The 22,289-nt window shown below is 40.1% G+C and overlaps 1 protein-coding gene across 4 annotated transcripts in view; it reads left to right on the top strand.

Annotated features, from left to right (window-relative positions):
* LOC144491407 (septin-2) overlaps positions 1-21,836 on the top strand; it is a 94,062-nt gene extending 72,226 nt beyond the window's left edge. For 2 of the 4 annotated variants that reach the window (XM_078209193.1, XM_078209192.1), the window contains exons 8-13: positions 4,604-4,705; positions 9,934-10,079; positions 11,347-11,469; positions 16,286-16,343; positions 16,875-16,991; positions 17,916-21,836. In XM_078209193.1, the coding sequence (XP_078065319.1) occupies positions 4,604-4,705; positions 9,934-10,079; positions 11,347-11,469; positions 16,286-16,343; positions 16,875-16,982 (537 nt within the window). In that variant the 3' untranslated portion in view covers positions 16,983-16,991; positions 17,916-21,836. The remainder of the gene's footprint in view (positions 1-4,603; positions 4,706-9,933; positions 10,080-11,346; positions 11,470-16,285; positions 16,344-16,874; positions 16,992-17,915) is intronic. The other 2 variants (XM_078209194.1, XM_078209195.1) reach the window with 1 other exon arrangement.
* Positions 21,837-22,289: the final 453 nt, after the last annotated feature.

Genomic DNA, 22,289 nt, shown 5'->3' with positions numbered 1-22,289 from the left:
GAAACTGATAGCCAAGTTCCGCACACACGAGGACGGCCTCAACCGGGATATTGGGTTCATGGCACACTATTTGTAACCCCCACAGAGTTTCACTGGCTGTCTTGTCTGGAGACAATACACATCTTTTTAGCCTGTCTTGATGCTCTCTCCACTCACATTGTTTTATTTCTTAAAGACTTGATTAGTTGTAAGTATTCGCATTCCAACCATTATTCATGTAAATTGAGTTTGTGTCTTTATATGCTCTGTTTGTGAACAGAATTCCCACTCACCTGAAGAAGGGGCTTGCAGCTCCGAAAGCTTGTGTGGCTTTTGCTACCAAATAAACCTGTTGGACTTTAACCTGGTGGTGTTAAACTTCTTACAGTCCTCAAGTCGCCAGAATACCTTTGGTGAGAGAGAATTATTTCTCTTGGGTTCCAAACAGCAGCCTACAGCAAGAGAGAGAGACACCTTGCACCTATCAGAACCTGGCAGATGCTGCATGCTTTACCCTGTAATATTAGCTCCTCCCCTTAAGCCATGACTCGATGTCAATCAACCTAATAACCCTACTCTGAAACCCCAGAGGAAAATCCAAATAAGCAAAAATGCATTAGTTCAGATTAAAACAAACATATCATTAGCTAAAGTCAATCATTTGCCTGCATTTTCAGCATGTGAGCTGCCTGTTTTGCAGATTGGCACTGTGTAAAACACAGCTGAATTCCAAACATACCCCTGACAAGAAAAATGATATGAATACATTTCCTAAAGGCACAGTATCATCACACTACCAAAATGTATTGCTTCACATTTCCCTGCATTTAAATTTCATCTGCTAATTCTCTATCGTTTTCACCTGTTTGTCCATGCCCTCCTGAATTGTTACTATCCTCATTGCTTACTACATTTCTGACTTTCTTACAATCGGCAAATTGAGATTATGCCCCGTGTATCTAAGTCAATACATCAAAAACAGCATTGATCCAAATGTCAGCCTATGGGAAACAGCATTTTCTACTTCCCTCTTGTTCAGAAAAACAGCAATTGCCAATTTTCTGTCCATGTTGCCACTATCCCTTAATCTCACGGGCTTGAATTTGCTTACAGATCTTTAATATGGTACTTTGTTGAACACCTTGTGAATGTGCACAAAAAATCAACTGTGCTGCCACATCACCCCTCTGTTATTTCATCAAAGGATGCAATGAAGTTAATCAAACATGATTTTTGTATTCAAGAGTCTGTGTTGATCATTTTAAGTCCATACTTTTCCAAATACCAGTTTGGTTTGGATTATATCTCAATTTACCCATAACAGAATCTGGGCTAACTGGTCTGCAGTTGCTGAGTTTATTTCTTTCCCTCTCCCCAACCACTCCACCCGTTATAACAATTTATAGTCCTTTGGCCTCCCTCCATATCTTGGGAGGATTGGAAGACCAGAAACTCTGCAGTTTCCATCCTTGCATCCGGACCAATCCTACCCAATATCGTTACTGCTTTTACTGCTGTATTGACAGCATTCTATTCTCTTTGGTGAAAACAGATTCAAAGTACTCATTTAGTACCCAAGCCTTGCCCTCTGTCTCCACAAGATCCATTTGATCCCAAATTGACACCAGCCTTCCTTTGACACCTTTTACAGTTTGCATTTGCAAAAGATTTTGGTTTCCCCATTGTTAGCTGTTAATATATTGCCAAGTAAACTGTGCATTTACTGCTTTCTTTGTTTGAAATTAACTGATTTGAAATTTCATGGGAACGAATTCTGGAAACTGACTACATGGCAGGAATTTAAAGAAATAAATTCTGTGGGAGCAAATTAAAATGCTGAATTATCCACTCTCCACTTGTAGAAGCACCAGTTTTCAGCTGACTGACTTTGCTAAAGACAGCCAACTACTAGTGACCTCCAGTGTTGCAGTCCTAGTACTGCATCATTGTATAACCTGTTGGACCTTCCTTGGTAAAACACCTGATGTCTTGGACAAATGTGTTCCCGAAGACATTGCCCATTGTTGTATTGCAAAATAAATAAGGACTCGGGAGTTGAAAATATCAGTTTTCAAAATTGGACAAAGATAGGTGGTGTTGACAAATGTCTTGGTTCAATTCCACTTGACCAGTTATTTTGTGTACCCGTTTGATTCTGAAATGCTGCTGTATCAGGCTACCAGAGGTCCTCCGTGAGCTCTGCGTACTGGAATACCATAGTAATCAATATGTTTGGCGACTAATATTTTAAAAATTCAAACTACAAAGGTGTTATTGGGAAGGGTAATCCCTGACTGGTTCTCACCCTATTAAAGTTTAGATTTAGTAATGGGAATAGCAGAAGGAGGAAGACAGAGGGATATGTGTTAGGGTGAGTGGAGGTAATTAGAAAGGGAAGAGTTTCTTGTACAATGAGAGTAGCATAGCAGCAGCATAGATTGGATGCCCTGTTTCTTAATGCAGAAATTATGCAATTCTATGTATTGTTGAACTTGAGACTTCCAGCGAACAAACTGCTGAAAATGAACCTCTGCAGTCCAGAAACCCATCTATCTGTCTTTGGAAATTTTGGCCTTTCATTCAAGATCCTTCTGCACCATCCAGTAGTTAGTCCTATCATCCTCCGTCATGTTTCTGTGGTCCACTTCATTGGAACTACCCTTAGCTGGTTTGAATTCTACCTGTACCAAGCTAGTGTATATCCAGCAATAGGTTCTCCTCCTCCAGCTCTGTCACAACCCTGGCCATAGCCTTTCTTCAACTGTGTATTGCCCACTGGTGATATCTCTAGACACTGAATCGGCTTCAATATCTCCATGACAATCTACATTATTCCCCACAAATGTGGGACTCGGTATGAAAAGGGATCATTGAGATGAATAGCATAGATGCCTTCAGGGGAAAACTAGATAAGCAAATGGGGAAGAAAGGAGTTGAAGGATATTTAGAAGAATGCAAGGAGATCTGACAGAAACATATAAAATCCTCATGGGACTGGACAGACAAGATGCGGGAAGAATGCTCCCGATTGTTGGGGAAGTGTAGAACTAGAGGTCGCAGTCTAAAAATAAGGGATAAGCCATTCAGGATTGAGATAAAGAAGAACTTCACTCAAAGTTGTGAACCTGTGGAATTCTCTACCACAGAAAGCTTTTGGGGCCAGTTCGTTAGATATGTTCAAGAGGGAGCTGGACATGGCCCTTGTGGCTAAAGGGATCAAGGGGTATGGAGAGAAAGCAGGAGTGGGATACTGAAAGTCCATGATCAACAATGATCATATTGAAGGTGGTGCAGGTTCAAAGGGCCGAATGGCCTACTCCTGCACCTATTTTATAAGCTTCTATGATATACTGGGTGGAATAGGAGGAGACTTGTAAATACTGTGCTAAAACAATTTGGACTGAAAGACTTGTTTTTCTATTGTAAATTCAATACTATTAGACTGTCTGTTTAATAGTAGCTCATAAATGTGTTAGCATTTTCTAAAATAGAAGGTTGGATAAACTACTACTATTACCTTCAGCCTCAGCAAAAAAAAACCTCCACTGAAGCCTTCAACTCCATTTCGGTGTCTGCTCACTCAGGTTAACCCTATCTGGTTTCAAACTCCAGTATTCTGTTTATCCCAGATCTAAGTGGAGCTTCAAATCCCATATTCAGTTCACTATCAGGGTGACATACTTCCAATGCCACAGAAACTGTATTCATGACTTTGACAACTCCTGGACTTGACTTCACCAGTGCTTTCCCAATCTGTACCCTTCAATTGCAATCCTGCCACTCGGGTCCTATCCCGTGGTACCCTGACTTGCCTATCCTCCCACTCTCCACCCACCTACGGTCTTTGTTGGCCTACACTGCTCTGTCACCAGTGGATTAAACTTGGAATTAATACAAATCTTTACACAGCCTCACCCTTTATGTCCTCGTTGGCCTCCAGCTTGTCTGATTTTTCAGTATTCATTCACAGCATAGAATCTACAGCATAGAATCAGGCCCAATTAGTCTGTACAAGCAGCAGAATCTTCTGTCCTTAAGTCTTATCTTTTGGAACTCCGTCAACTTTCCATCCCTGCATCTTGGAGAGCAAATCACCTCTTTTTGTAATTCTCCCACACCAGTGATATTTTTCTCCATTAAATGTGCTGCAGTAAGGCAAACAACTGCAGTAAGGAAGGAATCAATTTCTGTTTCTCTCTCAATTATTCCATCATTCTACTGTGGAATTGACAACCCCACATAAGGAGCTGTTCTAGGAATAAACTATTTGTAGAGGGAAATTTTGAGGCAAGTAGAACTATAGAAAATGCAGCTCTCCAACTTAAAGTTCAGTCCCTATGTTTGTGGGTTAGTGCAATCTGTACATGATGCAGTATTAATGAGCAAGGCATTGAGGAAACTGGAATAGTATCATGAAAAAATGGGTCATAAAGTATTCAGTTGCCATTATCTATGATCCCAATGGTATGTAGATGGAATTGAGGAATTTGGTCCCCAAAACAATTTTTAAACTTCTCAATCCTGTGTAATTAAACATTGAATTTGAATTCTTTAACCAGTGTGTCCTGGTGACTCAATGGAATTATATATTTTTTGTTAACTTCTTGTTTGCTACTTTATTAAGATTCTCGATGAGATAGAGGAGCACAGTATTAGGATATACCACCTTCCAGATGCAGAGTCTGACGAGGATGAGGATTTCAAGGAGCAAACGCGAGTCCTCAAGGTACTTAACAGCAGAAATTAAAACTTAATGTGATTATTGTCCTTGCATTGGTTATGTTTTGGAAACTTAAAGTTCTCCTTATTTGCACAGCTTTCACCTGAAAATGAATGGGCTGTGATCCAAATGGAAAAGTAGCACCAGGACATCACCCTCTGACACCTGAGAATTTTTTTTGTGTATTCCCTTGCTCTTATTCTGATCATACTTGAATTGGTTTACTCCAGTCATTGTAAACAGTTTGCTAGGCAATAAATTAATCTCTCAATTCTTTAAGGTTGTATTCCGTTAAGCTCAGGCCAATACAGTGGTACCGGAGTACAAAGTACATTCAGAAACATGGCTAAATCTAGCCTGGAGCAAAGCAGAATCCTGGGAGCCTTGCTCTTCGAATAATGCAAATGTAGTCCAACTAATTTGAGTTTGGAGAAAATTTTGTAAGGTTTTGGCTGTTTCCTTGCAAGCTGGAAAGCTTCGGTTTAGAGTTCAGAGTTGGAATTAAGACTTTGTGTACTGTGTTGTGGGTTGTTTGCAATAGCTAGTGCTTAATGCTTCCGTCACCTCCCCACTTGCAAAGCGCTGTAGCAATGAAGTGTAAAGGATCTGATACTGTGAATAGTCAAAGATCACTTCATTATTAGGATATCTTTACCAAGGCCGTGAAATTTTGAGCTTTGAAGTTGTGTGAAAAATTTCACGTCAGCCTTGAGATTACTGTAACCATAGATAAGATTTGCTTAGGTAGGTAAAAATCCACGCTTTTCACCTATTATGTTAGCTCCAGTAATGAGGGCAGATATTGACACTTTGGTCCAGCAGTTCCTTATTGAAAGAATTCCCACATGTCCTTTGCATTGTGCTAGACAGTTCTAGATAAATTAACACTAGAAGATCACTCCTCCCTGCATGCAACACGTGCTTTGCTCCACCAACAGAAAGGAGTATTCAAACTGAATGTTAGTCTAAATCCTAGGTCTGAAGGAAGCCGTGTTTATGGCGCTGAGTGCAAAGATGCATTTTGACATGCAAACAGGCTTTGAGTGTATCTGGCTGAACTGTTTATAAAGGGAGAGAGGTTCACCATGAACTGAGTGTAATTGGAAAAGTAACCCAAGTGAGATAAATATGGAAGAAATGCACTCGTGATCCTGTATCAGGACTTGAATTATAGTTTTTGAGTTATCAGAATTGTATTTCTGTATTTGCTGCCTAAAAGTTCAGTTTGTAGCATCAAACCCTTCAGAATCCAAAAATTAATTAATTTGTTAAGCTATTTCATAGATTTTGTGGGACAACACTTTTAGATGTAAAATGAGTTTGCTATCTAATTTTGATGTACTTCGAAATTTTCTGCAAAGTAACGGGTCATTCTGACAACAGGTGTTCATGTTTCACACAAACCTCTCCGACTTTACTTCAATATTCTATTTCTTTCTTCCTTATGCAGAGAAAGCTAGCTTAACCTTAGATGCATAGTTGTGATGGTTCCCTGTTGGCTGAGGATGATTTGATTCTCAGATCTTTGAGTTGGGGTTGACCTGTCCATAATATGCTAAATAATTTACTATTGTTCAGCTCATATTTGACCATTTTGAGAGAGCCACTATAACTGTCTTGAAATATCTTTTTGATTATCAATATTTTATTAGCATCACACAAACCATTTTACGTCATGTTCATCCTGTAACATTATGCTGTGTTACTTGGTTCAATAATGCCATTTTGGCATTTATGTCTAAAACATGAGGCGAGTTTCATTTTGCCTCAAACTTCAGTGCAACGTTTCTACCCTGTTCTTCAAGGAAACATTGAATGGTGTATAAAGGCAGAAACAGGGAACAGAATTTAGGAAAACCAAACACCTGGTCCTTGAACCAAATTATCAACTATTTGCTCTGAGCTACACATCTATCTGGGTTTTTGATCCCACATGGCATTCCCATCAATCTCTGTCACATAGCTAGATGCAAAAATAGTGAGCTAAAGACCCTGAAAAGGCTCTCGGTTATAAAGGAGTTTTTCTCTTTGTGGAAACAGTCTTTTAGAAACATAGAAACTAGAAACGGGAGTGGGCCATTTGGCCCTTCGAGCCTGCTCCACCATTCGTCTTGATCATGGCTGATCATCAAATTCAATATCCTGGTTCCCAAACCACCCCCCAAATATTCCTTGATCCCTTTAGCCCCAAGAGCTATATCTAATTTCTTCTTGAAATCCGACATTTTGGCCTCAACATTTTTTTGGCAGCACGGTAGCACAGTGGTTAGCACTGCTGCTTCATAGCTCCAGGGACCTGGGTTCGATTCCCGGCTTGGGTCACTGTCTGTGTGGAGTTTGCACATTCTTCTCGTGTCTGTGTGGGTTTCCTCCCACAGTCCAAAGATGTGCAGGTTAGGTTGATTGGCCATGCTAAAATTGCCCCTTAGTGTCCTGAGATGCGTAGATTAGAGGGATTAGCGGGTAAAATATGTAGGGATATGGCGGTAGGGCCTGGGTGGGATTGTGGTTGGCGCAGACTCGATGGGCCAAATGGCCTCTTCTGCACTGTAGGGTTTCTATGATTCTATGAACTACATTTTGGTGGTAGTGAATTCCACACATCCTCAAACTACAACCCCTAGTTCTGGACTCCCCCATCATTGGGAACATTCTTTCTGAATCTACCCTGTCAGAATTTTATAAGTTTCTGAGATTCCCCTCCACTCTTCTAAAATTCCGTGAATATAATCCTAACCGACTTGGTCTCTCATATGATAGACCTGCCATCCCAGGAATCAGCCTGGTAAACCTTCTGAAGACTTGCTCTCCAGCACAGATAGCCATGTATTAATAGGTTGGGAGAAGATCCCTTTCCACTCTTTCAATTGAACTAGTTTGCAAAATTTGGTCCTTGGTGTTGAGCCCAAGTACCTTTTTGAAAGTCATAATTCTTCTAAACTCTGTTGTCTAATTGCTTAAGATGGTAATGAGTAGTAACATTGAGATCAATGGAATTAGAAAATTAAGTCCTAAGTTTCTCTGCTGTTTCCATTGAAAGAATGCAGGATGGAGTGTTGAGATTGAGGGGTTGAAGGGATTAGATTAAGATACTGGATTATGGAAATTGGTAACTTTTCACTAGGAAATAGAAAGTTGAAGTGTTGTGATTACTGTTTCCTGGATTCTAAAGGGAATAGATGATGCTAACCGTGACTAGCTGTTTTGTGTTGTCCAGAACAAAAGAGGAGACAGGAAGGGCAGACTTGGAAGGGTGTAAATTTAAAATGAATCTGCAAAGATAATATTTCAATGAACAAGTCCACAGAATAGGCTCCCTAGGGAGTCAGTGGCTGCAGATAATCATTCAGATACAAATTATTCCAAAAACGTTTCTTGCTGAAAATAAATGTAACTATAGTCTGAGTAATTTGAGACATGCTGTAGGTGTAACAGGAAACGAGTGACCTTTGGTCTATAGCTCCGAAAGCACTGGGGTTTTCCTAGCTTCATGTCTGCGTTTGTTCTAGACTAATTGATTTAGAGATTCCAAAGATTAGTCAGCAGTTCCATTATCGTTGAATCATGTTGTTACTGATGATGAGCGAATTAATGGACCTTGGGAATTGCTAAATAAAAGGAAAGTATGACAATATATTGTCTGCCAGGAGTATCATTTTTTAACCACCAGTATTTCAAACGAACATGGTAGAATTTGTAAAATTGTGTACTCGCCAAGTACAGAAATTCAGATTTTAATTTTTAGGTGTGCCTACAGTGGTCATATTGAGCATGAGGATTGTTGGGTTAGGAGATGGTGTTAGAGATCTCACTTTAGTGGTAATAAATATACATGCATTGAATATTGCACACTAGAAGTATATTGACTTAACATCAAATTTACCATAAAGTGTGATTTCTATAAAGGATCGTTACTGGTACTCTGAAATACATTAGTGGCAACACTGGTTTGGTGTTTCTCATTCTTCAGATCTAGCTCAGCCTCCACACACAATACAATAAACTTCCAATTGCAAGATCATATCTAAAGTCGCTAATTTAACATTTAGGTAAACCCCTTAACTGTTACTTCATTTGACCAGTTAACAGTAGGCAGCCCCATTGAATTATGACAATGAAAGCTCTTTTATAAGGGCAGGTGTATGAATCAGTCCTTGTGCATTTCTCTAAATGTGTTTAGGCGGAAAATTGATCTTTTTACCATTAAGACATGTCGATGTCCATTGTGATTATTTACAGTGAGTTGGAATGTCAACCTGCAATTTTGTCCTTGGGTGTCTGCATTTTGATGTATTTTGTGCATACAATTCCATTCACATTTCTGAGGAAACTGAATCAGTAGTCTTGGTGGTGATTAATCCATGTCTGTTTATTGACGTTGTGCAAAAAAAGGAGGAAGAGAGGCAACAGCTTTATTTACCTTCTCAGAATTGAGGTTTTGCAGATTAACTGAACTCTGTTAGGGTAGCACAGTGGTTAGCACTGCTGCCTCACAGCTCCAAGGACCCGGGTTTGATTCCCGGCATGAGTCGCTGTCTGTGTGGAGTTTGCATGTTCTCCATGTGTCTGCCTGGGTTTCCTCTGGGTGCTCCGGTTTCCTCCCACAGTCCAAAGATGTGTGGGTTATGTGTATTGGCCATGCTAAATTACCCCTTAGTGTCCCAGTTTGCATAGGTAAGAGGGACTAATATGTGGGGTTACAGGGATAGGGCCTGGATTGTCAGTGCAGACTCGATGGGCTGAGTGGCCGCCTTCTGCACTGTAGGTATTCTATTTTAACGTACTCCGATTGAGATTTGGAACTTTATTTAATCCACCCCTGAAGTGAAAGTAGTGTGAAAATAGATTTACTTCTCAGATATTGGAGGGATCTGCCACAGGAATTGCAGCGTGCGAGGGGCAGACCCCATTGACCTTGGGCGGGATTTTCCAGTTTTGGGGTGAACAAGACCGAAAAATCCCACCCACTGTTAATGCAGGTGAAAATTTGTTTGAGTGTTTATTGTATGAAATTGAGATGTTTAGTTCACCTGTGAGTAAATAATCTCACGGGTGTATACATACATCTCCATGAACAGATATACAAGATTATGCCTGTCCTTTACGTCACAATTCTGTTTTAAGCTTTTGGTCAAACGTGCATCTAGGTCTTCGTAGCAGAAGCCTTGGGGGAAGATTTTTTTTGTTAAGTGGGTCAGTTTTGGACCATGTTGTCTTTTCTCTTGTGAATACAGGCCAGTATCCCTTTTGCTGTCGTTGGATCAAATCAGTTGATAGAGGCAAAAGGTAAAAAAGTCCGAGGGCGTCTGTATCCATGGGGCGTCGTGGAAGTGGAGAATCCAGAGCACAATGATTTCCTGAAGCTGAGGACCATGTTAATGTAAGTATCTTGACTGTACATGCCATAGTGCATTGATCCATGCACCTTCAGTGCAGTATTCAGACAGATGTTAAGGGGAGATGGTTGTCTAGTGTCGATGTTGGTGGACTAGGCTAATGCTCTGGGGACACTGGTTCAAACCGCACCACGGCATCTAGTGAATTTTTAATGAATGAAATCTAGTCTTAGTAATATTGGCCCGTGAAACTATCATGGTCGTGATAAACCACCTGGTTCCTGTCCTCTAGAGAAGGAAATCTGCTGTTCTTACCATATCTGACCCACCTGTGACTCCAAACCCACAGAAATGTGGTTGACTCTTAACCCATTCGGTGTACTATTCTCTTCTGGAAGACTGCAACTGCCCAAAAAGGTAGTTACCACCACTGGGGATGGGCAACAAATGCTGGCTTTGCCGACCACGCCACATGCCATGAAAGGATTAAAAAAAACCTCAAGTGGCTGCTGCACTTTAAAATGTGCACAGCAAGTACTTCAGAATGTTTCTCTGGGTTTCAGTGGTTTTGAATGTTTGTACAAAAACATTGTGTATGTACAACTGGAGAAAAATAATGTTTTCCTTTAAGCTTGTCCTCTCTTGGAGGCACCTAATTCATGCTGGGGTATAGTTTTGCTTATCCCTGCAACCCTTCAATATTATGCCCAGCTCTTTGGGTATGGGCTTGTTCATTGAGTGTTGGATTAATTCACTTACAGACCCAGAGCCAAGTCAGCTCCTGCTGCTCAACGTTTGCGTGTTTTTTTCCTAGTTGATGTGTGAGTAGTGTTCCAGAAAAGGAACCCTGGCTTTTTAAATTTCTTCTTTCCTTAAAGCTATGGGCAGCTGAGCCCAGTTTGCCTTGGTTCAGGTCAACTAACTGTGACCTACAGTTGTACTGGGTTGCCATTTGTGGCTTAATACCTATCACAAGCATCACATTTTACTCTCTGCAAGCAGCTAACCTTTCAGCTGGGATCACATCTAAACTTCACTCTGGTTTCAAGGTGTGCATTTCTTCAACAGGTTATGATTCTTACTGCTTACTGTTGGGGCTGTTTTGATGAAATGTTTTACTGTTTCTAGACACTAGTTGTACTTTTCTGGTCAATATTTTGAACATCATGGCGTTGACCAGGTAAATATTTACTGTTGTAGACTGCTGTTGATTTTATATTTGGTCCTGCTCAGTTTGAAAAGATTAATTACCCAGCTTGTTCCCATTTAAAAAAAAATTCTAATGTCCTCCATTTTCTTTCAACCCTCCAGTACGCACATGCAGGATCTGCAGGAGGTAACCCAGGATCTTCACTATGAAAACTTCCGCTCGGAGCGTCTCAAACGGGGCGGCAGGTTGTCATCACATGGTTACGTTCTCCCTCTGTCTCCTTCGTACGTATCTGTCACCTGTCTCTTTACCTTCTCACCCTCTGAAAACCATTTGAACAGAAGTTTCTGATATACCACAATCTGCACTCAGTGTGTGAAGGGTTGATGTGCAGCTGTTCCTGAGGAGAGGGTATACAATTGGTCTAAAATCCCATTCATCAAATTCCCCAATGGATTCACCTGGGAAGGGTTGTAGATAAAACTGACCATTGTGTTTTCCTCTTTTAGTATCACTGCTTATATATTCCTAGCCTGGAATTGACTAATCTAATCATTAACCAGTAGCCTTGGACTGGAAAACCTGACTGGAAAGTAAGATTCCTCTCCCCACACAGATGAGCTATATCTTCAAGCCATCCATGTTCTATTAGTACATTGAACTGATGGAACAAATTAGCCAACATGACATCTTATTTGGGTCTCTTCCCTTACCAGTTCAGCTCTTTAATCTTAAACTGGGTACTGACCTGTATCTGCTGATAGCCCTGATACAGATTATGTAAAACAGACTCCTAGTCGCACATTAAGATGTAAACTATTCTGCTATTGATGAACTCTCTTCAGAAAAGGACAATCCCTGATTTCCATAGAAATTTTGGAATGATTCCTGGCCAGAAGGAAGTTCACCTAAGGTTCATCACTCTTGCCAAAAAAAGCCTCTTGATTGCTGGCTTTCCTCCTGCAGGTATTTGAGGGGGAAGCTCAATCCTACTGGAATTTTCAGCCACTGCTCAAACAATGCTGGAGTGATTGGTTGGATGAGCTTGCCAGTCTGCAATAGCTGCACTGAAGCAGTTTTAGTTCTGGCAACAAAGGAAAAGTCTTTTGAAGGAATTTTTGGGGTGTTGAGCCTTGCTGCGATGTTTCCAGTGTCAGGATGTGGTTTTACATGTGGTTTTACTAGTGCCCCATGTGGTTTTACTAGCATCAGATTGCACATTTCCATGCCTTCAACTCTGCACTAAATCTCATTAATCCCTCCCCTGCAGAAAAATTAACTACTTTTGTGGATGAAAGGACAACCTTCCCACACTCCCATTTAAAGGCTCTTATTGGCTTGTTTAGCACTTGGTCTTGTGTCCACACAAGATTGCAGTTAAGGTTAGTTCTAGGACAATGGGACTGAGCTCGGAGCACATCCTGGTAGAGCAATGGAGAAGCCCATTAATGAGAATGCATGGTCTCATATTCTGAAAGACAATCTTTGTACAAACTGATTCCAGTGACTCATCCCATTTGTTGAGTGCACTGTTTCAAGAGTTGCTTAGTGTGCGACACACACTGGGGAAAGATGTGGTATGCAGCAACAAATTGATGAAAACATGAGGAGTTGAGGAGGTCCTTTTTATCTTTTTCTGACCTTTTTATAAAATCTCTGCATTCAGTGTTATACCGGAAGTGGGAGACAACGGGACATGTTAATGAAGAAATTGATTCAATTCTATACTATATGAACTGCTATACGTACTACCTTGGTGTCCATGAAGCTAGATTTAGTATTTCCTTTCAAAAATGTTTGAAATCAAGGTTCTCAATTTTTTTTTTGAGTAATGTTTTAATATCTATCCTTTCCCCATCTTGAGCAGCACAGTTCCTGAAAAGAAGGTATATGGATTAATTAAGCTGTGATGTATCCTATGCTGATTTGGTAGGAGTAATTTTAAGATTACATTGAGCTCAAAATATGTCCCAACATGCTACGTTTCAAACATGCACTCACTGCCAATCCAGAACATGCTTGTACCACTTGTTTCCAGAGACACAGGCAAAGTGTAACTGACGGTGTGCAATGTGGTATCATGGTTGTACAGTAAGACTGTCAGAATGCCAACTACAGCAGCTGTTTATCCATTGCTGACAGCTGCCATTGCCATGAAGTTCTAACTGTTTTGCGATGGTTATTTGGCTGAAAGTTATTGGTTTACTTAAAAAGAAAAATCTCCCCATTTTAATTGGCCTGCCGAAGGAACTGGGCATCTTTTGCACATTGGTTGACTGCAGGGTTGGCACAGTGGTTAGCACTACTGCCTCACAGTGCCAGGGTCCTGGGTTCGATTCCCAGCTTGGGTCACTGTCTGTGTGGAGTCTGCATGTTCTTCCCATGTCTACATGGGTTTCCTCCCACAGTCTGAAAGACATGCTGGGTAGATGCATTGGCCATGCTAAATTCTCCCTCAGTGTACCCAAACAGGTGCCAGAGTGTGGCGACAAAGGGATTTTCACAGTGGCTTCATTGCAGTGTTAATGTAAGCCTACTTGTGACACTAATAAATAAACTTTACATTTTGCTTCACTCTCGTTATTAACAACCTGGGTGCTGTTTATCCTACACGTTGTTCCTGCACCCTAATAAGGTCAGAGTAGAAAATATTTTGTATGAGCGTTTATAAAAGTGTAGTGTCAGTTACGTTAGTAACATTAGTGTTTGCACCATGTTGCTTTGGCCTTATTTTCCACATCAATTGAATTGTCAAATCAGCATGTTGCTTTTTTTTTACTATTTGGTGTACCCTGTCGTCCTGCTTAAAAAAGCAACATGAACTTTGGCTGCAAGGTGTACACTGGCTTCCAAGGCTTTCTTAGCTGCATGTATTTGTGTGTTTGGGCACTCTCTGCCATAGGTAGGAAGATTGATTGGTTCCAATGTCGTGTGGATGATTCGACAAAAGTTGGGTTCTGACTGTTAGAAGCATAATATAGCACTCCTTAAAGGTTCTAACTGAAATACATTGAATGTATGTGTGGTCGGATGGATTAGAAAAAGTTTAAACTATTACTACATAACTTCATAAAGTTCTTCATAAAGCACACGGAGGCCATTTGATCAAATTTGTCTGTCCCAAGATTGATTTTTGGCTCCACAGGATCATGCAGTGTAACACCTATTTTATTACAACCTTCAGTCTTTTTTCAAATATTTGATTTCTTTAAAAAAAATTGTGATAATGCAGTTCATATTCTAATAACTAATTGTATGAAAACATTTCTCTTATCCCAGAATAACCCAAACTGCACTGTGGTAATACTGCAGTAGACTGCCCACGGCAGCTTCTGTGCCCTACAAACAAAACCGTAAAGCAGTGTGTTTTAAGGGTTGTTTGTATGTTTCATTAACAAACAAAGGTAGTATGTGCTTCTCCATGCTTCTAACTTGGCTTTGCAGGAAAATGTAATTGTGCTGTAGCCTTGTTGTGGTTTCATTTTTTTGCTCTGTTTTTGCTTGACATTTGTTGTATTTGAGGGACAACACACAATGATGGTTATGATTTGTAATGTTTTTTCTTTATAGCTTTTTTCAAAAAAATTACTAGCTGTCAAATTTAATTATCTAATGTTAAAGAAAATGGTTAGGTGGGGGACTGAATTTAACACCGTTTCCTCCTAATTCACTTATCCTTATTACCATTTTCCTCTTTCCTTTTATATGTTTATATTTCTCCTTTTCCCACATTCTTGGATGTTAATTTGCACTTGGTTGTTTTTAAAATTGTTTTACCAATGATTCATGGCCTTCATTTGATGGATGGGTTGGAGATGCAGAACATATTTGATTTGAAGGAAAGATGTCTCCATAGTCACAATAAATATTAGACTAACATTGGGCCTGGAATTTCAGTACAAAATGTTTAGCACGTGAACTGGGAATAGGCTGTCCTGATGCCAGTCATGTTTTGGTTGGTGCCATTCAAAAGGTCACCTCTCTGTGTCGCAGTTAATTTCTGGCTGCAGATATTCCCTGAGTGGAATGTGCTGTTAAACTAAGTTGAGCTTGTTCTCACAGTACTTCAATGGAACTCTGAACCCTTCAGAATAAAATTGGTTTCATCCAGCTGGTGACCATTATAGTGTGATGCTGCATGAAGCTTAATGGTGGGGGATTATATTGCATCACATTCATGCTACCATTGCTAATATAGAGAACAGATTCCAAACACTGATTAAAAGTACAAAAAGTATATTTTGATGTGTTTGGTTAGGCATTGTCCTTTGCTTGAGTTCAAATGTAGCTCAGATAGATCAAGTCTGGCTTTGGCCAAGATGGGCTAAATGAAAATATTCTCTTAAGGAGTCTGAAGTAAAGTGATTCTGAATCTAGTTTTGTGGTTGAGTTTAAAACATGAATCCGTGCAACTTATTGCATGAAGTGAACATTGCGCTGCCTTGTTTTGAGGATCATTACTCGGGGTAACAAAAGTCCATGTTTGTGAAGCAGCTTTTCATCATTGGGTTAAATGAGAGGAAGCGATTAGACTGAATTGCGCCTCTGACCAGGAGCTGCTATTCCATTTCCTGGCATTTACCTTAGGTTGTTGTGACATTGTCCACGTGTGACACTTAAAACACTAATCCTTGGAGGACTATGAATTGCAAAGATCATTGGTTTATTCATGCTATCTGTTAGAAAATTAAATCTGTAATAACATTTTAAAAATAATTCAAATACTGGACTATGCTGCAGGAATGGTTTCCATGCCAGTGTAAGTCTTCCAGATTGCTTCTATTCTTAATGGTTTTGCCACTCTTTTTGCAACCTCCCTACTTCAGGCTGATTCTGCTGGCAGATAGTAAACACAAAATTTGGAGAGTGATATCAAGATTTTTCTAAAAGGAACAATGTGCGAGCAAGATTAGTAATGTTGCAATTGCCTTGGGAAAGCTATTTAATTCTAGACAGCAATTTGAAATGATTTGATGGTCAGGTTAAATTCGGCTTATTTATTCTAGCTGTCAGGTACTTGATAGTGATACAGGTGAGCCAAGGTGCATGGTTTGGAATGGATCAGTGCTTTTGTGTATCTAATATTGTCCTATCTCTCAGGAAAGGGGAAGAGCATCCTCAGGATAAGGACCAAATCCTGTTGGAGAAAGAAGCTGAGGTAAGAGATGGGATAATGCGGGAAATCCCAATGCCCCTTTTAACAAATCTCTTTCTAACTCGTCACTGATTTGATCAAGGGATGGGGGCTCAGTTGATATAAAAACAATACACACTTCTGGCCCACCTACATAGGTTATGTATGTGTATATATTATATATTACATATAATGCAAGGTGAGATACCTGAACTTGGAGTCTTTAAATGACTCATAGTCTTGACCCCTCCACTGTTGCCTTGTGGTGTTCAGTTGGGTCCCCCTTCCGCAGTTGAGACAACCTAGCTTATTACATGACACGTACAATACAGGTGACTGCTGAATCTCGGCTTTGGACTGGGATTCTTATCCTGATATTATGTAAAGTCCGTTTGTTAGTGAATCTTCTCCCGTTTTGTGATCAAATTTTGAGTGCCTTTGGCTATGATTAATTCTCCCAGTTTGAAGTAGTAACTTTCAGTGGCTCTGCAATGTTTGTTTGTTTGTTTAGTAGTTGCTTCAATGGGCAAAATGTTGCACTATTCTTTCTCTCAGTTGCGCCGCATGCAACAGATGATTGCCCAGATGCAGGCTCAGATGCAGATGCAAATGCAGAAACCAGGAGATGGAGACACCAGCAGTGTGCACAGTCAGCATGTCTAAACCTGGAGAGTAAGTATTAACATGCACAAACTACTGGTTAACCAACTTAAGAGGGATTGGCTAAGAAATATAGGTGGTGCAGTGAATGTACTGTAGGTGCAGGTATCCTGGTGATCTGGTGGAACGATTGAGAATGCCAGTGAAGCAGTTAGCTTGGATGAGGGCAAGGACAGTAAATGTGGATAGTTCAAACTCGTGTGTGGATGCACAGTAATGCTGGGAGGGAGTGGGTCATACATTAAATTATGGATAGTGAATCTGGGAGGAAAAGATGGCGAGTTGGAGTTTTTCTTCGTCTGGACATTTATGGTTTGGAACTGAAACCATGTGGGTCTTGTGAGAACTTCCTGCAATAAGTTTGCATCAGAGCACAAATGAAGAGCTGAGTTTGTTGAATTTGGATTATATAGAAGGGAATATTGTCTGTCTGGTTTCCAGAATAAGAACTTAGTGGGACCAAGGTTCCTACATTATAAAATCTGGCTTCATTGTCATTCTTTAAATGGACAAATTTGCAACAGACAGATCACATAGTAAAAGAATAAACCTGAACAATGGTCTTGCCATTAGTTTAAGACACTAATCCAGCTTTTGAATGATTCAGATACACAGTATGATACCAAGCCAGAAGGCTGATTGCAGTGGTGGATTTTATGATAGATTTAAAGGGAACAGGGATGAAATTCCAGAACGTTTAGGCCATTGAAGGCGGCTGCCACTGGCATGGGTTTAATGGCCACTCCTGTTTCTGTGATCTAGCATGGATCCTGAGCTGAATCTGTTGTCACTCAAGTCTACATGGCTGAGTGCCACAGATATTAGTTTAATGGCGGACTGAATGTGGGGTCTATTTCTGAAGTCATTCATTATCAGTAGACTTTCAGGATGTACATTACTTCTAAAATGTTATCCTTTTATCACAATTTGTTACAGGCAAAGATTGAAGCATTGCACCTCCTTGAAGCAGAGGTGGAGAGGGATTTGAAGTGCGGAGAATATGGTAGCCAGTTTTGGCAGCTGATTTCAGTGCTTAGTTCACAATGCAGTATTGTAACCTTTGTACCCTTATTTCTGCTGTATTTTTACTGATATTTCTTTTTTTAATATTCTGTATTGCAATGATCTTGCATTATCAATTCCTGTTGTGTTAATTTTGTACCTACGTACCTTTTTATGAAGTTGTAGCTTTCTAGTACTTGGTATAAAGTATTTACAACACTGGTTAAGGGTGCAAAAGCCACTATTATTGGGAAAAGTTTAACTATAAAGGAGCTGTAGCCAATTCTATTAAATACCATCTGGTTTCATAGGTACAGGGTGAGATGGAGAGGGATGTACAAGGTATTGCTGCTGATCCATAGTATACTGAAGGTAGATGCAGGTTGGACTCATTTCCTGGACCTTGATATTATTTTCTGGTGATGAATCGGGTTATTGTATGTATTAACAGTTATTGTATGCTATCTCCTCTGTATTGTGTTCTGCACACTTTATCCTCATCTTGGCTCGGAACAGAAACATTTTTCAAAAGTACAATGGTTTAGTGGAAGTCTTGTTCAGTGACCTTTTTCTCTTGTTAATGGACTTGCCTGTTGCTTTGCTGTGGGGCTTGTCCTGTGTTCTTGACTTTGGTACAGGGACTCTTGGCCCATGATTCTACTTGGCTGACAGCAGTTTGACGAGCCCTGTCTCTTAGTAGTGCAACTCCATGTGACTGAGTCTTGACCTAGTATCGTTTCATATTTGTTTTGAGGTGGGAAGCGTAGGTGGACTGGCATATCATAATTTGAGGGGAAGGGGGAGTTAGTTGGATTCTGTAATGTGTTTGTGGGAAGCACGGCAACAGTGCTGTCTTCTCTCAAAATGCTGGCTACTGGGTTTTAAGAGATTTGCAAATGGCTGGTATAACAATTTAAATAAATGCCTTTAGATGGTAAATTAGATGGGTTTTTTTAACTAATAACTGGAGAACAAGTCTGTTTACTCTGATGCACTGATTTGTTTTCCAGTGTATTTTAAATTGCTTTATTTAATTTCTTGTACTTTCAGTAAAATGTTCTTAAAATATAGCCCTTTAGAATTGATGTGATGTGTACACTGCTATGCTGTATGATAACGGGCAACAGCAATATCATCATGTCTTCAGTGCACTGTCTCCATTTGACCTGATCATTCACATTCACGGTTAGGAAGCTGTGCGTACAACTTTGTGTACTAGACTGCTTCACTTATTTCATCCTCGGCTCCAACATGAGCCTACTCATGGACTCTAATTGAAATACCTGTATTGAAAAAAGTGTTTTTGATCACTCGATTCATAACAAGGCATATTAAAATTCTGGTTAGATTGAACATGGCTGCCCCCCCCCCCCGGCCACATGCCCACCCAGATATGAGGCGTTCCTTAGAAAGGCCTCAAAGCAGCTTCCTAAAGGCTCAATAGGTATGATTGGTTATAGTATATCCAGTTTACTCCGAGTGAGCGCTCAGCGCACAAATGCCAGAGCCTTTCTTATTACTTAGCCAATGATCATTATTACTACAATCAGATTTGCTTTAAAATTCCTTGCCAATGGTTTAGACTTGCCTCCGGGCATGTACTTTCAATTTTTTGTTATCAGTGGTACTGAGTCTGCCCGAGTGCTTTGTGGCTTGCTCTTTCTGAATTAATTGCTGGCAGACTGTGTTTAGGTCTGCTGAACCAACTATTATGCAAGAACCAGGTGTTTCAAATAAAATGCTGCCTAAATGGGCTATTGTAATGCTTAGCAGAAGAGCTAGTTCATTACATCTTCAAAATTTGAAGGCTCTTAACAACATACTATTATGATCTTGCAAATGTTGTGCAGTTTATACGAATTATTGCATATTAGTAGGCTTTTGAATTACAGGCTCTGGCACCTGTAATTTGGAAGAGCTTGGACCTCATTTTGAGGTCTTGTGTTTAAATCTATTTATAAAAGTGGCCAAATAAATTCCCTTCACAGCAGGGTCTCCAAGCTTTTGCTTCTGTGAAAGATAAAAACATGCAGCCTGTGGTTGGAGGGGGGAAAAGAGGTGCTGTAAAATCTTCATCCATATTCCCACGAACCTCTGTCAGGGTGTTCGGATTTAGGATTTATTAACCAGTGAACCTTTCTAAATGTTTAACCTGCAAGAAGGTATGGCTGCCCTGCAGTTGCAGAATTGTGCATGTTAATATTTGGAGCAGTGGAAGTGCAGAGGTTTGGATGATTAACAGGCGGCGATGTCCATAATGGAGTTGGAGATGTGGATTGGCATCCTGATGGAAATATTTTAGTTAACTGAGAAAGTAGCTGGTCTTGCCACCTCTGACATCTAACAGCATTTTAAGGTATATGCAATGAGAAGCATGAGTTTGCCCCTGTGAGAAATAAGTTGTGTGCTTTGAGCTCCAGTGAGAGTCTGGGTGATCAAATTGTACCTGAATGGACATGTTTCAGAAAAACAAATACATGCACTGCAAATGCAATAAATTTAATTTCATTTGGAACATTTCTCTAGAACTGCACAAATATATGTTCATACATGCAGTTGCATATGTTTAAATCAGTAGCTTTCTTGAAATACTTAAACTAGACACTAAAGCTACTATTTTTGTTTAAGTGGCAAATTATATAGCTGCTGGAAAAGCATCATGTAAATGGGCCTGTTGTGAAGAGAACATTCCTTGATCTAGTGTAATTAGTTATTTGCCCAAATTATAAAGTCACATGCATCTGCTAACTCTTGTAGAAACCTCTGATACAGCACATCAAAGCACTGCAAATTCAGAAAGGTTCTTTGCTATCACAGAAGTACCTGACTGTCATAGTAATGCACAAAGGAAGAAGTTCCCACAGCTAATGATTCTCACCTGCATTTATTTCCAGAGTGGCACAATAGCAAACTAGTGTGCGAACAAGAACTGGGGATGCAGGTTTTGTAGTTTTCGGTTTTTGTACTTGAATAGTATTAATCAAAAGAAGATGCATTTGGTGGAGTTGGCCATTTGCCTCAAAGTGAAGTGTCATAATTTGATACCACTGCAGTTGTAAAATGGGATAGTTGGGAGAAACAGCATCATCATTGTGCCCAACAAATAATATGTTTATATCAAAGCCTTTAATATGTGAAATAGTTAGCATTTTATCCTGTTGCATGTATGTGCGTGGTACATGTTGCCTTTGACAGCTGGTCCCTCGCTTTGGTGCTAGCCTGTTATGAGACTGAAACAAGAAAAAGGGCACATATTTGTTCATACTTTCTATCATAGACATTTCCAATACTAATTCAGATTTTCCTTTGTCTCCTAATTTTAGTGGGGAACAAATTGCAAAATGTTCCTTGTATTTTGGCTAAAACAGTTGAGGGAAAATATCATTGTGTGGGAGGGGGAGGTGGAATGAAAAGCCCGAGAGATGCAAGCTGTTTGCAGTTAATGCTGAGACAATTCTGAAGGAGTTTTTGAGTATATTTCTCCAACTGTTCTGTACTTCCATCCTAATTGGAGCTTCAGTCACCTATTGAGCATCAAGTTGCCAAGTTATGAAGTGTTTTTACTGCCAAAATATTGAGACTGTTACAGTTTACCTTCATGGGTTTTAAAGTTTGAGATTTAAAAAGCTGTTTTGGAGCTGCAAACGATTTTGGTATTCTATCTGGTTGCAATGTCTGAAGTGATGCCAAACTCTGAGTATTGTGTCTTGGCCTGTGGGTCAGCCATATCTGTTGATGTACTAGAGATTGAGGCAGTAGTAATTAAACTCAATTCTGCCCAACTGGTTGTTATAACAATGTCATTCCATGCATATTGTTCACTGTAATGTCATAATAAACTCATACAAAATACCCAAGCAGATAGTCTTGCTTTGATTCTATAAACATACTGTGGTTGAAATAATTAGATGACAAATTGTATGATGACCTTGCTAATGATTTTGAATGTGACAATCTACTACGGGGGGGTGATGTGCACAACACTGTGGAGCCTGACTGGCACATCCTGCTAGCAATGTTGAATTGCTATCCTTTGGGAAGACACTGAAGTGCCAAATTGGACAACTCTTACCCACCCCATCAATATTAAAATTTGACACGTTTCCCATTACTTGCCCTCTGAAGGTGTCATTAGCACCTGTCGCTATAAAAGATAAAGTCACCATAGGCTTCACTCTCCTTTTGAGGGGGAGAGCTGACTGGTGGTGATTAAACCTGAGGATCATCACACCTCGGGCAAGGGGCAATGTTGAGAAGGTGGGCCTTCTTGAATAACCTCAACCGGTACAGGAATTGAACCCGCACTGT

Source organism: Mustelus asterias, chromosome 3, assembly GCF_964213995.1.
Source record: "Mustelus asterias chromosome 3, sMusAst1.hap1.1, whole genome shotgun sequence".
Classification (NCBI taxonomy): Eukaryota; Metazoa; Chordata; class Chondrichthyes; order Carcharhiniformes; family Triakidae; genus Mustelus; species Mustelus asterias.
This window is presented reverse-complemented; position numbering and strand designations above follow the sequence as displayed.